Here is a 13349-nt window from a genome sequence, read left to right as displayed (position 1 = left end):
GTCGCACGTGTCGACGATCCAAGGCTATTGGGCATGGCAATTATTACTAAACCACTAAAGAGTTGAGTGAGCCCACTGAAAACTAAGGGCCCACTTCTGGCAGTGAAAGTGATGCGGGCCTGGTTTCTTGTTTGCAACACTAAATTACTAGAATACCCTTGCATTGTGGTATTCCCATCGAAGGACAAAAATGCATTTTGTTTTGAGCATTAGCTGTCTTCTATGTTTTATGTTCTTAATTTTTAATTGGGCAAGTAAAACGTGTAGCTTTCATTTCATATGTAAATTTCGCGTTTCTTTGAGAAAAATAGCGATGAGCATATGCTTTGAGTTAAAATGATGAGTAAAAATATTTCTAAAAAATTATACTTAAACATGTTAGAAAAAGAAAATCTTAAAATTTTATTATATCACAATTGAGTTAAATGGAGAATTAACTTATTAATATATGTAGAATTTAAAAGAAATTATCACCATTTCATAGGCTTATTTTTTAGTATGTATTTTTACAAAAAAATACACGTAACTTTTAGTATTATATTAATTATGATCTTAGTTATTACCGTCTCCAAGATGTTTTAATAAAATAAAATATAATTTTGTCTTCAAATGTGTGCCAAGCTCCTATGGTTGGGATTCTGAAAATAAGTTAAGCTAATATTTTGAAATTTTTAAGAGATTTTTGTTTTGAAAAAAAATTTTATGAGGTGAAATTATTTTATTTATATTTTGGGTAATGAAGTAGGTTTGGGGAACACCAATGGAATTGTACTAGAAGAAAGGGAAAGGCTTACTATTATCTATATATATAAAGCAAAAGACAGAGAATGGTGAAACATTCAAAATACCAGAAAATGCTCTTGGTTAATGCAAATATTAAGAATTTAAATTATTAATTAAATGAGGATAATATGGTAAATTCACACTTTTTCATATTTAAAAAAATTAAAAGAAAAAGAAAAAGCAGATAATGGATCCTATTTTTATGGAACACAACTACCCATTATCTTTTTTAATTCTAAAATAAATTTACTTATTTTTTTTTAAAAACCTCTCGCAAGCGAGGAAGCTGGTGTGCGTAATTGTATTGAATGTCAAACCCAATATGGGGATTTAACATTAGAGACGCCTTTGTCATAAGCAGAGAAAGCTCCAAAACATCAATAAACCAGAAGGGGCCAGAAACCATAGGTGGAGGTCTGTGATTAGACGGCTCAGGTGGAGCCACGTGGAGCTGAAGTTGTATATTATTGCCTGTAGCCGGAGTAAAACCGCAGTCGCCAGTCACAAAATTGACAATGACCTCAGAAAGAATCATTTTACAGGATGTTGATAACATTCAATTAATTACCAAAAAATAAAAATAAAAGATTAATACACGCAATAGTCTAAGGACATGTTCGGAAGAACTTTTGGAATGATTAAAAGCGTTTCTAATTGCATTTGGTAAAGTAAGTTAAAAAAGTATTTTTGAGTTATAAAAGTGTTTTTTGAAGAAGTACCTATGCGGTGCTTCTTTAGAAGGCACTTGAATTTTTAACAAAAATTTCAACATTCTTCTAATAAAAACGCTTATAAAGAAAATTGCTTCTTGTAAAAACAGTTCCAACGGGCCTAAATTACTCTAATTTGAGAATAAAACTTTCGTGTAAAGGGACATAAACACTCCCCCAACAAACGTCTGCAACTTCAATTGTTTGTTTTTAATTGTTGGTGTGAGATGCAAGATGTTGACCGCCACCAATTAGTTTTACTTTCGCCTTAATGTTTGAAAGCGATATAAACATTGTCTTTGTATGGACAAATTGATCACCATCATCACCTCTTTCAACTGACCTAAAGTGTATGGATCACATCAGAGCCCGGGCAAGACTCATTTCGATGAATGGGCCGGACTGATAGGCCCCAAGACGTGTAAGACCGTGCTGATAGTCTATGTGTTTTCCTAAATAATGATTTCCTATTTATGCTTGATATAACAAACTAGAAACAGTTTAATCTTTATAATTACATGTTCCAAAAACTAACAAATTCCAGACGAAATTGATGTATGGGTTAACGTGACGGACGATCCATGTTCGAGAAAAAAAGAGAGGAGGAAATCTCATGGACGTCTTGCGATAAAAACCATAGTGCTTAATATAAAATTAGCCTTTTTACACGCGCTTTTGCGCATGCGAGAGGTTTTTTTTTAAAAAAATTTAAATTTATTTTAGAATTAAAAAAGATAATGGATATTTATGTTCCATAAAAATAGGATCAATTATCTGAATTTTATTTTATTTTTAATTTTTTTAATACGAAAAATTGTGAATTTACCATATTATCCTCATTTAATTAATAATTTCAATTCTTAATGTTTGCATTAACCAAGGGCATTTTCTGGTATTTTGAATGTTTCACCATTCTCTGCCTTTTGCTTTATATATACTAGCCCCTTGACACATGCTCACGCATGTGCCAATTGGTTTTCTTTTTCTTTTTTATTTTATTTTTAGAATTAATAAAAGATAACATGGTAGTTATGTTCCATAAAAGTAGGACCTATTATCTTATTTTGTTTTTAATTTTAATTTTTTTAATATTAAAAAATGTGAATTTACCATATTATCCTCATTTAATTAATAATTTCAATTCTTAATGTTTGAATTAACAAAGGGTATTTTTTGGTATTTTGAATGTTTCACCATTCTTTGCCTTTTGCTTTATATATATAGATAGAAGATAGATAAAGTGTTAAGAATTTTATAATGTAGACCTTTGTATATTGGTGTTCACATCGTACTAGTGTTCTAGTTATATAAGGCTTCATATAGCTTTTTCATATACAAGATTTTAACTTTGTTGGTAGTTGTCGATTGTTGGAACCAACATGGACTGTTTGATGGACACCATTTAACTGCTGTTTCCATAAAAGAATTTATATTCATTTGTGTATCTTTCTGATCGTGATGAAGATGAGTTATACAACGAAATAAAAACATACCAGATAACTCTGAGTTTTGATATATAATCACACCTGGTATACATTTTGGATAACTTATCTGGTTTGCATAATCACACTTGGTATAGATTTTGGATAACTTATCCGGTTTTGATAAAGAATCACACTTGGTATAGAATTTGGATAACTAGAACTACGTCGGATTGATGATCACCTATCTGCTCTGCTCGGTTTGAACTTCAGAAAAGTTATCCATTCTGGATAAAATTTTGAGTAACACAAATTTATGATTATCCAAATTTGTTAAACCAGTCATTAATTCAATTCAACCCTTCTGACCAGAATAAAAGTTTGATTAGGATACTTGTTGGTCTCACTGATGCATATAAATAGAGCACACTTCTCTGATCATTCTCATATTGTGTTTTTCTTTGTTACTTCAACAATGGCGATCTCCAAGTTTGCATTTTGTTTTTGTTTATCGATAGCTATGCTTAGCTTGTACGCTAATGCCACCGAAGTTTCACACGACGGAAGAGCCATCACCATTGATGGTAAACGAAGACTTTTGCTATCCGGTTCAATTCACTATCCTCGAAGCACATCAGGGGTAAATTTTTTTCTTAGTAAAATACGATTCAGTGTTTCTAATGTGTTTTTCTGTAATCAAATTAACTCATTGATATGTTGTGCACATGCAGATGTGGCCAGACTTGATTAGGAAGTCAAAGGAGGGTGGACTAGATGCCATTGAGACTTATGTCTTTTGGAATGTGCATGAACCAGTTCGTCGCCAGTATGATTTTACTGGTAATCTCGATCTTGTTAGGTTTCTTAAAACCGTTCAAGACGAAGGACTGTATGCTGTTCTTCGTATCGGTCCATACGTTTGTGCTGAATGGAACTATGGGTACATGTTCTGTCAAAATTTTCTGTTTCATTTTCTTTTACACTAGTTTTTGTCCCAAACACAATCTGATTGTTTCATCTTATCAACAGAGGACTTCCTGTTTGGCTGCATAATCTGCCCGGATGTGAGATTCGAACTGCTAATGATGTTTACATGGTAATTTCAATGACTTTCATTTTATGTCACCTAAATTCTAGTATTATGTTAACAAAACAAGTCAAAACCTTTAATCTTGTTTGTTCTTTTTTGCAGAGTGAGATGAAGAATTTTACCACGTTGATCGTTAATATGATGAAAAAGGAGAAACTTTTTGCATCCCAAGGTGGCCCAATTATTATTGCTCAGGTATATACATATAAATACAATTGTTTTGAATTTATTCATACATTATACAGAAATATATATTTATTCTGATAATCTAAATTTGTTATTATTATTTGTAGATTGAGAATGAATATGGTAATGTGCAATCATATTATGGAGATGCTGGCAAAGCATATATGAACTGGTGCTCAAATTTTGCCCAATCTCTTGACATTGGAGTTCCATGGATTATGTGCCAACAAAGTGATGCTCCCCAACCAATGGTAAAATTTGCTCTCTCTTTTTTTTTTCTAAATTATTTATATTAATTTGGTTATGTATGATTAATTTTTTTTATTCAATTCTTTATTATCAGATAAACACATGCAATGGCTGGTACTGTGAAAATTTCAAACCAAATAATGACAATAGCCCTAAAATGTGGACTGAGAATTGGACTGGCTGGTAAGTTTTTGAATCTTACATGACTTTTTTTTCTTTTTTTTTAAAAATTATTTCTTTTGGTAAAGTTTTCTTAAATTTATATAACGCATAATTCAGGTTCAAGAGCTGGGGTGGTAAAGACCCACTTAGGACCGCTGAGGATCTTGCCTTCTCTGTTGCAAGATTTTTTCAGACCGGAGGAACTTTCCAGAATTATTACATGGTTAGTACATTGATTATTTCAAGATTATTCATCGGATATATATTGTTTCATGTAAAACACTTTTTCTAACTGTTATGTATCTCTGTGTGTTTGTGTCTATCCTTAGTATCATGGTGGAACAAACTTCGGTCGAACAGCAGCTGCATATATTACCACAACTTATGATTATGATGCTCCTCTTGATGAATACGGTAAGCGAATTGTCGAATTCAAGTTTTACACATTTCTTATAGTCCTGGCTTTATGATTTCTTACATATTTTTTGGTCCATTTACAGGTAACTTGAACCAACCTAAATGGGGGCATTTGAAGCAACTTCATGAGATTCTGAAATCAATGGAGTATACTCTCACCCATGGCAATATTACCACCATCGATTTTGGAAACTCTGTTTCAGTAAGTTTATGATTTTGGATTGATTTACTAATTGATGTTTTATAGACTTTAAAATTGGCACAGTTGACTCATTTTTTGTATAAATATTTATGTATTTTAGGCCACAATGTATGCAACAAATGATTCAGCAAGCTGCTTTTTTGGCAATGCAAATTCCAGCACTGATCATACAATCACTTTCCAAGGAAACAAATACACCATTCCCGCTTGGTCTGTTAGCATTCTTCCTGATTGCAAAACTGAAGGATATAACACTGCAAAGGTATGCACTAATTATTTCTCAAAATTGCTTCATATATATATGAATTATTTTATTAATTTGTTTTTTACCCTTTTTTTTAGGTGAACACACAAACATCTTTTAAGGTGAAAATGATGAACAAGGCTGAGGATGAACCTGAATCTCTTGGCTGGCTGTGGAGGCCTGAAAACATTGATGACACAAGACTTCAAGGAAAGGGAGAAGTTACTGCAAATAAACTCATGGATCAGAAGGAGGTTGCAGCTGATGCCAGTGATTACCTTTGGTACATGACAAGGTATTATTAAATGTTTTAATTATTTTTTGTATCTTTTTTTTTAAAATTCCAGGTGTACCTGTATAGAAGTTTTTTTTAACTTGGATTTTGAGCAGTGTTTATCTCAACAAAGACGATCCAATCTGGAGTGGGAACATGACTCTAAAGATCAATGCCACTGGTTTTATCCTTCATGCATATGTTAATGGAGAATATCTTGGTAAGATATTGGAATCTGATTTGTTAATGTATCTTAACTACTTACTTATAGCTTTGATTGCTTGTGTTAATTTTTATTTTATTTTTCTAACCTCGGTAAATATAGGTTCTGAATGGGCTAAATACAATGACTACAATTATGTTTTTGAGAAAAATGTCAAGTTAAACCCCGGAAAGAACGTGATTTCCTTGCTGAGTGCCACCGTTGGATTTCCGGTTCGTATTAACTGCATTCTTGTTTTAAGATCAATTAGGTGGTTGTGATTAGTTATATCAGTTTTAATTTATTTTAAATTTGTGGGTTATGATCAGAACTATGGAGGTGGATTTGAAGTGATAAATACTGGAGTTCCTGGTCCTGTTGTTTTGGTGGGACAAAATGGTGATGAAATGGTGATCAAGGATTTATCAGCACACAAATGGTCATACGAGGTTGGGCTACATGGCTTGAAGAACCAGCTCTTTAGCACCGATTCTCGTTACGCTGCTAAATGGTCAGCCGAAAACCTACCAATTAACAGGATGATGACATGGTACAAGGTAAGTAAACCCAAATGTTATAAACATTAAGCTTGTTTTAATTACTCAGTAACACTTTAAGCAATATAATAATATTTGGTTATGTTTGCTTTGTTTCAGACAACTTTCAAAGCTCCTCTGGGAACTGATCCAGTTGTTGTGGACCTGCAAGGGTTAGGCAAGGGCCATGCTTGGGTCAATGGCAATAGCCTTGGGAGATATTGGCCAAGCTATTTGGCTAAGGAAGATGGTTGTAGCCTTGAAGCTTGTGACTACCGTGGCTCATACGATAACAACAAGTGTGTCTTCAATTGTGGCAAACCTACTCAGAGATGGTAATTACCAACATTTTTCTTTGGCGGCTCATCAAATGTTTTTGCTCGTTTATCTTAAATCACGATTTTAATTATATGTTTATTATGTTTAAGGTATCACGTTCCGCGATCGTTTATGCAAGACGGTGAGAACACTCTGGTTTTGTTTGAGGAATTTGGTGGCAACCCATCTCTTGTGAATTTCCAAACCGTCACAACTGGAACAGTGTGTGCAAATGCCTATGAGAAGCACACATTGGAATTGGCATGCCAAGGTCGTCCAATTTCATCAATCAAGTTTGCTAGTTTTGGCAACCCACAAGGCAGATGTGGATCATTTGAGAAAGGAAGCTGTGATGCTAATAATGTATTGTCTATCATTCAAAATGTAAGTATTAATTATTTTTCTTCCCCAATCATTTGTTGTAAAATTCAAGTTGCATTTCCTTCTTAATTATGTATATAAATATGTAACCTCCTTTTTTTAAATGTGATTTTATAGGAATGTGTGGGCAAGGAGAAGTGCTCGATCGATGTTTCAGAGAGCAAACTTGGATCAGCAAATTGTGGTGCTTCTGTTAAGAGGCTGGCTGTGGAAGCTGTTTGCTAGGGTTATAGGGTTTTTTTAGATTAGAAGAGTTAGGTTTTATCTTAATTATTGTATTATTATGAGGTCAATTTGGTAGTAACCAAAGCTTTAATTAGGGGTAGGTTAGGTTGGTTGCAATCATTTTCTAGTTAGTGTCCAAGGCACTATTAACTTTTTTATCTATCAATAAATTTCTTAGTTTCCTTAATGTTCATTACTTCTATCCAGTTGTGCATAATGGTTATACATTAGGATTCAAACACATCATATAATAGAAGTTCGTTCCATTTAAAATTGTAAGAAATTAAGTTATCATAAACAATTTCACACGTACTATAATTTTTTGATTCTAATGTGAAGTAAGTCTTCGTATCGTATCCTATTGTCGAAACTAACTATTTGAAAATCAACAAATCCTCTGTTTTCATCTTTTTCTTCTTGTGAATTAACTGAGACGAATGAAATTTTACCATAAAATGAAATCTTCTCGGGCCACCCTTGTTATTTTAAGAAATGTGTATTAATTTGAATGAAATAATACACTAGCTAGGTTTAGAAAAAGGACTAGTAGGACAGTGCAATAAGCATGCACGTGGTAATTGATAGGTGGCCCCCTTCCACTCACTTGCTGTGTGGATCCTCTGGATTTGGATTGGGATATTTAGAATCATGCTTATTTAAAACGTGAGTGCAATATTCTATTCCAATATTATTATTATTATATTCTAGATAATGGAGAGTTAGTAGGTCTTTTCGTTGGAACTATATTTTCTATGGTGGTTGTTCGTTCTTGAAGAAAAAAAGAAAAAAAGAAGTTGAAATGAATAAAAGTTCCACTCAATTAACCACGGAATAAATACATTTAGTTACAAAAATCTATACGAGTCCAATTGTGTTGTTTTTACCAATTGTATGAACAATGAATGCAATCTAGGATGGCTTCCACAAAAATTGGTTCATCCATAATCGGGTTACGTAATCAAGCTTCGAGAAACTAAAACTTTCCGGAGCTCCAACCCGTATGAAAAAAAATTAAAAATTATACTTTTTAATTTTTAATTTTTATCTCAATTAGACTGTGTACGTGTCCAGTTTTAGAAATTCCAGAGGAAAGACCCCTGACCCGGTGTAACGCCGTCCAAGTTCTCTTCCGCGTAGTAATCAACGCCTGTCGTTGGCTCTGTCGTTGCTGGACTGAAAAACTGCCCATTCAGCTCATCAAATCCCGGAAACAACCCGTATTCCGTTGCGTAATTACCCGACCCGAACGACCTAAAAAGATCCGAAAACGAATCGTTTTGAGTCACTTGAAAATCACTGTCCATCGGGACGGTTCCACTCCCCTCCGACACCGACGGGGATGGAGACTGAGACTGAGACTCCGTCTGCAACTCCGACATCGAATGATCCGAGTGGTGCTGGGTTGTCTGAGGCTCCGAATTTGCAAACCTTGCCGCCTCGGCCTGGATCTCTGCCCGGCTGAGCGTCCGACCGCCCGAAATATCGGGCGGGTTGTCGGGGAAATTAAACTTGGCGGTGCGGCCGCGCAGGCAGAAAAGCGCGGCGTCGAAAGCTCGAGCCGCCTTCTCGGCGGAGTCGTAGGAGCCAAGCCAGATTCGCTCGCGGCTGTTGGGTAGGCGGATTTCGGATACCCATTTGCCCCACTTGCGCTTCCGTACTCCCTTGTACTTGAAGTCGTTTCGCTCCGAGGGCTTCCCGATGGTCTGCTGCTGCTTCACCATGGACGACGAAGAAGACGACTCCGTTTCGTAATAGTAGAAAATGGATTTGACTTTGAGTTGTGTTGAGTGATGTTTTGTTGTGGGTTTTGTTATTAACTTGTATGCATCTGAGAATGGAATTTGCGGCTCTGCGATATATATATGTGGGTTTTGAGGTTGGGGCTTGGCCCCTGGGAAGGCCATGGGTTTTTTTGACTGATGACTGTGGAAGGTCAACACTGCAGAGGCGCGTAAGCTGGGTTGCTACAATCGTCAAAGGTGGACACGTGGCTACTTCAGAGAGTGGTGTTAGGATAGATTACGCGGGGGAAGAGTAATATGTGATTCAAGCACGTGTGTTGTTCATTCCTCATGTTCCCTTTGTTAGAAAAATAAATAAATTTATAAACAAGGGAAGAGTAACACCCCAAGTTGAATCTTATACTTATAATAATGTGTTTAGAATAAAACCCAAGTGGATATATACGTTTAAATCTTTTATGTTACATCTAGAGTTCAAGATTCATCTTGGATGACAAATTTTTAGTTTAAAGTCACAATTGGTTCCATTGGTTTTTTTTCTTAGTTTTCAAATACGAAACTTAAGGTTCAAAATCTTAAATATTAAGCTTAAATTTGAGGTTCAAGGACCTATGTTGCGGGTCTAGTGCTTGAATTTTTGTTTATAGATTTTAATGTTTGAGATTTCAAATCCTGAGTTCATATTTTAAATTTATATGTACATTATGAGTCGAATGTCAAAGGCCTAAAAATAAGAGCTTTAATTCATAAAATAGAACCAAGTCAATTGCATAAATAAAATATAAATAATCCTAAACTTCAATTTGATAACTCTCATTTCATTGTATAGATGCTCATTCTCAAATCTATGTGTGAGTCAACCAATGAATATTTTTTTTCAAAGGACAACCAAAGGGATATTCATTCCATGGGAATGATCAATGATGTGATCATATTCCTCCGAACCAAACATTCACAAGTACTTCATTTCATTGCGAATGAATCACCAATCATATATTGACATGACGAATGAAAAATTTGTTACTCCAAACTTTTATAGGCTCTAAAAGTGCAAAAAACTTATATGTAATGGGGATAATATTATTTTGCTATCTTCAATTAATAACACAATGACAAGTATAAAATTTATTCTACATATCATTATATTATTAGCAAAAAATAACAAAAAAGGTTATTCCCGTTACATAAGAGTTTCTCTCCTCAAACGAATGAGAGGATTCTAAATGTATATTATAAATTAATGTAAAAAAGGCAAAAGTAAGATACTACTAATTATTAACTAATTGAAATGCAAAGTAGAAAAGTCCAAAACCATGACCTCCCCCACCAGCTAGTAAACCTCGTCAACTGGGTCAACCCATCCCCATCAAATTCGCAAGTACAGATAGATATAGATACGTCATCTCAAACACAAGCACCAAATATAATTCGTGCATGATCAACGAAAGGAAAATAAATAAAAAACAAGAAAGAAATATATATTCAACAACGCGTAGATACTCTAGTAAGTTTGTCTTACATAATGCAAATGACCTAACTAATATTGCGTCATCCAGATCCACGCCCATGCCATGCCTGTCCTGTCCTCTTCCTTCTTCGATGCTTCATATGTTATACGTCGAGATGTTCATGTTGTAGGAATGGTCTTATGGACTATTCAATCCCCTACATTTTAAACAATCAAAATCATATGTACTTTAGTTTATGTTACAACAATGATTCATATCGAAAGTTGTTTCGTTGTTTAAAACATGTAGAACGACGCAAATCGTTAAATTAAACTAAAATAAATATATGGACAATCAAATGGCTAAATCTAATAAATAATTTCGATTACTGAATATGCATTTATGACTGTGTTTGGAAATGGAGGATAAAATTATGAACGTTGTTTCTTTCTGCATTTACCAACATGATATTCCGTAGATGGGCATGGCTGAAGTCAAGTGCTTATAATCTGGCCAAATTATCAATCAAAGAAGAAAACAAAACACAGTCAACTTTGGCAAACGTGCCTTTTGATTTGATTATAACACCATCTCACTAGTTAAGCTTAGCCGCCCACATGAAAGTAAGCTTTTACAATCACTAGAACCTAAAGTATGCGGTTAAGAGGATTTACAATCTTAAGTTTTCATGTCAAATCTAAAGTAAGTTTTCTAGTGCTTAAATTTTGACTTCAAGTATGTGGTTGGAGGTGAGTTTTCTCACTTCCTCACTAAATTTTATATAAGGAGGTGATTTAGGGAGTCCATTGTAAACGCTATAAATCTTAAACTCAAATTTGAGGTTACATGTCTAGTGCTTGAGTTTTTGTTTATTGGTTCTATGTTTGAGATCCCAAATTCAGGATTTTATATTTAGATTATAAGTCGAATGTCAAATACTTAAAATTTGGACTTGTACTCTAGATCCAGTCGATTGCATAGATGAAATGAGTATTTTCTTAACTTTTAATTTGGAAATGCTCATTTTATTATATAGATACTCTATTTTTAATGTTGGAAGAGATTTCAAATTAGAATCCCCTTTAAAAAAATCATGAATACTTTTTTTAAGGAGAACAAAGGGATATTCATTTCATAGGAATGAATGATTTGGCTATATTCCTCCGAACCAAACAATCTATATAAGGGATATTCATTTCATAGGAATGAATGGCTTTACTAATCCGCAATCGGAATTAAAATAAGGAGTTGAATTCATATTACGGATACTCATGTGTTTATTTCTAAGAGCATTTTCACCCATTTGTCATGGCAAAAGGCAATGGGAGGCAATGGATGTTACTATTTACATGAATAGTGCATGCCCTATCAATTTTTTTGTGGTTTTTACCCATGGTCATTGGGAACCCACTTATTCACCTGAGATATGATGGAGAGGAAATTGGAATAGAGTTTTAGTGTGGGAAGTGAAAGAATAATGGCTAGGGTATTTATTTTTAAAAAATTCTAAAATTTTTTGGTCTTTTTTAATTGTATTTTATTCAAATTTTTTGTTATTTTAAATTGACTGCTGATATCATAATGACTTCAGCATTAGGTCATCTTGTCTAGGCACCAGCCCAGGCAAGTCTTGCCTTTGGGCTTGCCCAGATTGGTGGAGACTAGCTCTTGCCCTAGCAAGACTTGGGTGCTAGAAACACATTTGGGGGCCTAGAGGGCCTCCCAATGGAAATGCTTTAATTCTTTGGGGACTGAGTAACCCATTAGGAATTCATATTTTTTACCCATTATATCGTCACACAAATTTTAAAATTTCTAATTTGTCATATACTTTAACCCAACAACGAGGGAATTTTAGTAATCAATTTGGTTTAATTCAATTCCAATTCATGGAAATTTAGTAAACAACTTATAAAAAATTAGTACCACTCCCACTCCGATTCCATATGATTTAGTAAACAACTCCAATAGAAATTCAGATAACTCTCTCATCCGATTAGGAAAATAAACATACCATAAAAGCATCTCATTTCTTTGTGAATGAATCACCAATCATATATGACATGAAATCTTTGACCCCAAAAAACAAACATTGACTTGAAATTGGTAATGGTAAATCCCTAGCAAAACAACTGTACTTTAAACAAGTCAACTTGGTCAAGTCATCCTTATCCATCCCCATCAAAAGGTAGTAAGTACAAATTTAAAAGCGTCATCTCAAACATAAGCAAGCCTATTATATAATCAAAATATTCAAAATCAAAATCAAAATTAAAAAGTGACGTCTGACCAAAATGGATCATGTTCAACAACGCGTAGACACTAGTAAGCAAATAAATAAATGAGATTATCGCGGAGGATTAATGAACAAAGTATCCCACGTCAACATAATCACGCAATGCAGTACGAGGACCTAACCAAGATTGCGTCATCCATACGTCCCACATACAATCAGATTCTTCGATGGTTCGTAAGTTAACTTCCCATGTCCAGAGAACTTTTCTATATTAAGGATGTTTATGTTCTTTTCTATATTCCGATGGTCAGAATCGTTTGTATTTGAAGTTATTCTTAAAAAAAACAATATGTTAAGTGAAAATGAGACGAAAATGCGGATATTTAAATAACTAAATTCTGATTTAGCTGATTTTTTTGTATAGATAGTCATTGAAAGATAACCTAAAAACTTAACGCTGATTTGGCTATTACCCCACTTACACATTTTCTGTATTTACAATGTGACCAAATTACCAGTTAAC

The 13349-nt window shown here is 34.0% G+C and overlaps 2 protein-coding genes across 2 annotated transcripts; one reads left to right on the top strand and one right to left on the bottom strand.

Annotated features, from left to right (window-relative positions):
- LOC18771734 (beta-galactosidase 15) lies at positions 3646–7764 on the top strand. The gene is made up of 16 exons (XM_020567876.1): positions 3646–3854; positions 3944–4010; positions 4107–4199; positions 4298–4441; positions 4534–4622; positions 4719–4824; positions 4931–5015; positions 5102–5220; positions 5321–5482; positions 5563–5759; positions 5855–5958; positions 6064–6173; positions 6270–6497; positions 6597–6811; positions 6905–7178; positions 7293–7764. The coding sequence occupies exons 1-16, from the start codon at positions 3646–3648 to the stop codon at positions 7398–7400; spliced, it is 2310 nt and encodes a 769-aa protein (XP_020423465.1). The 3' UTR covers positions 7401–7764.
- LOC18771728 (ethylene-responsive transcription factor ERF017) lies at positions 8195–9296 on the bottom strand. Its single transcript, XM_007204667.2, has one exon. The coding sequence runs from the start codon at positions 9119–9121 to the stop codon at positions 8474–8476; it is 648 nt and encodes a 215-aa protein (XP_007204729.1). The 5' UTR covers positions 9122–9296; the 3' UTR covers positions 8195–8473.

Source organism: Prunus persica, chromosome G7 (genome assembly GCF_000346465.2).
Source record: "Prunus persica cultivar Lovell chromosome G7, Prunus_persica_NCBIv2, whole genome shotgun sequence".
Lineage (NCBI taxonomy): Eukaryota > Viridiplantae > Streptophyta > Magnoliopsida > Rosales > Rosaceae > Prunus > Prunus persica.
This window is presented reverse-complemented; position numbering and strand designations above follow the sequence as displayed.

Bases quoted from the DNA above. Each gene is read 5' to 3' on its own strand.
- LOC18771734 (XM_020567876.1), top strand. From the start codon at position 3,646: ATGTGGCCAGACTTGATTAGGAAGTCAAAGGAGGGTGGACTAGATGCC. The intron at 5,483-5,562 runs GTATGCACTAAT...CCTTTTTTTTAG, and splicing joins AAGGATATAACACTGCAAAG to GTGAACACACAAACATCTTT. The intron at 5,959-6,063 runs GTAAGATATTGG...CGGTAAATATAG, and splicing joins TGTTAATGGAGAATATCTTG to GTTCTGAATGGGCTAAATAC.
- LOC18771728 (XM_007204667.2), bottom strand. From the start codon at position 9,121: ATGGTGAAGCAGCAGCAGACCATCGGGAAGCCCTCGGAGCGAAACGAC.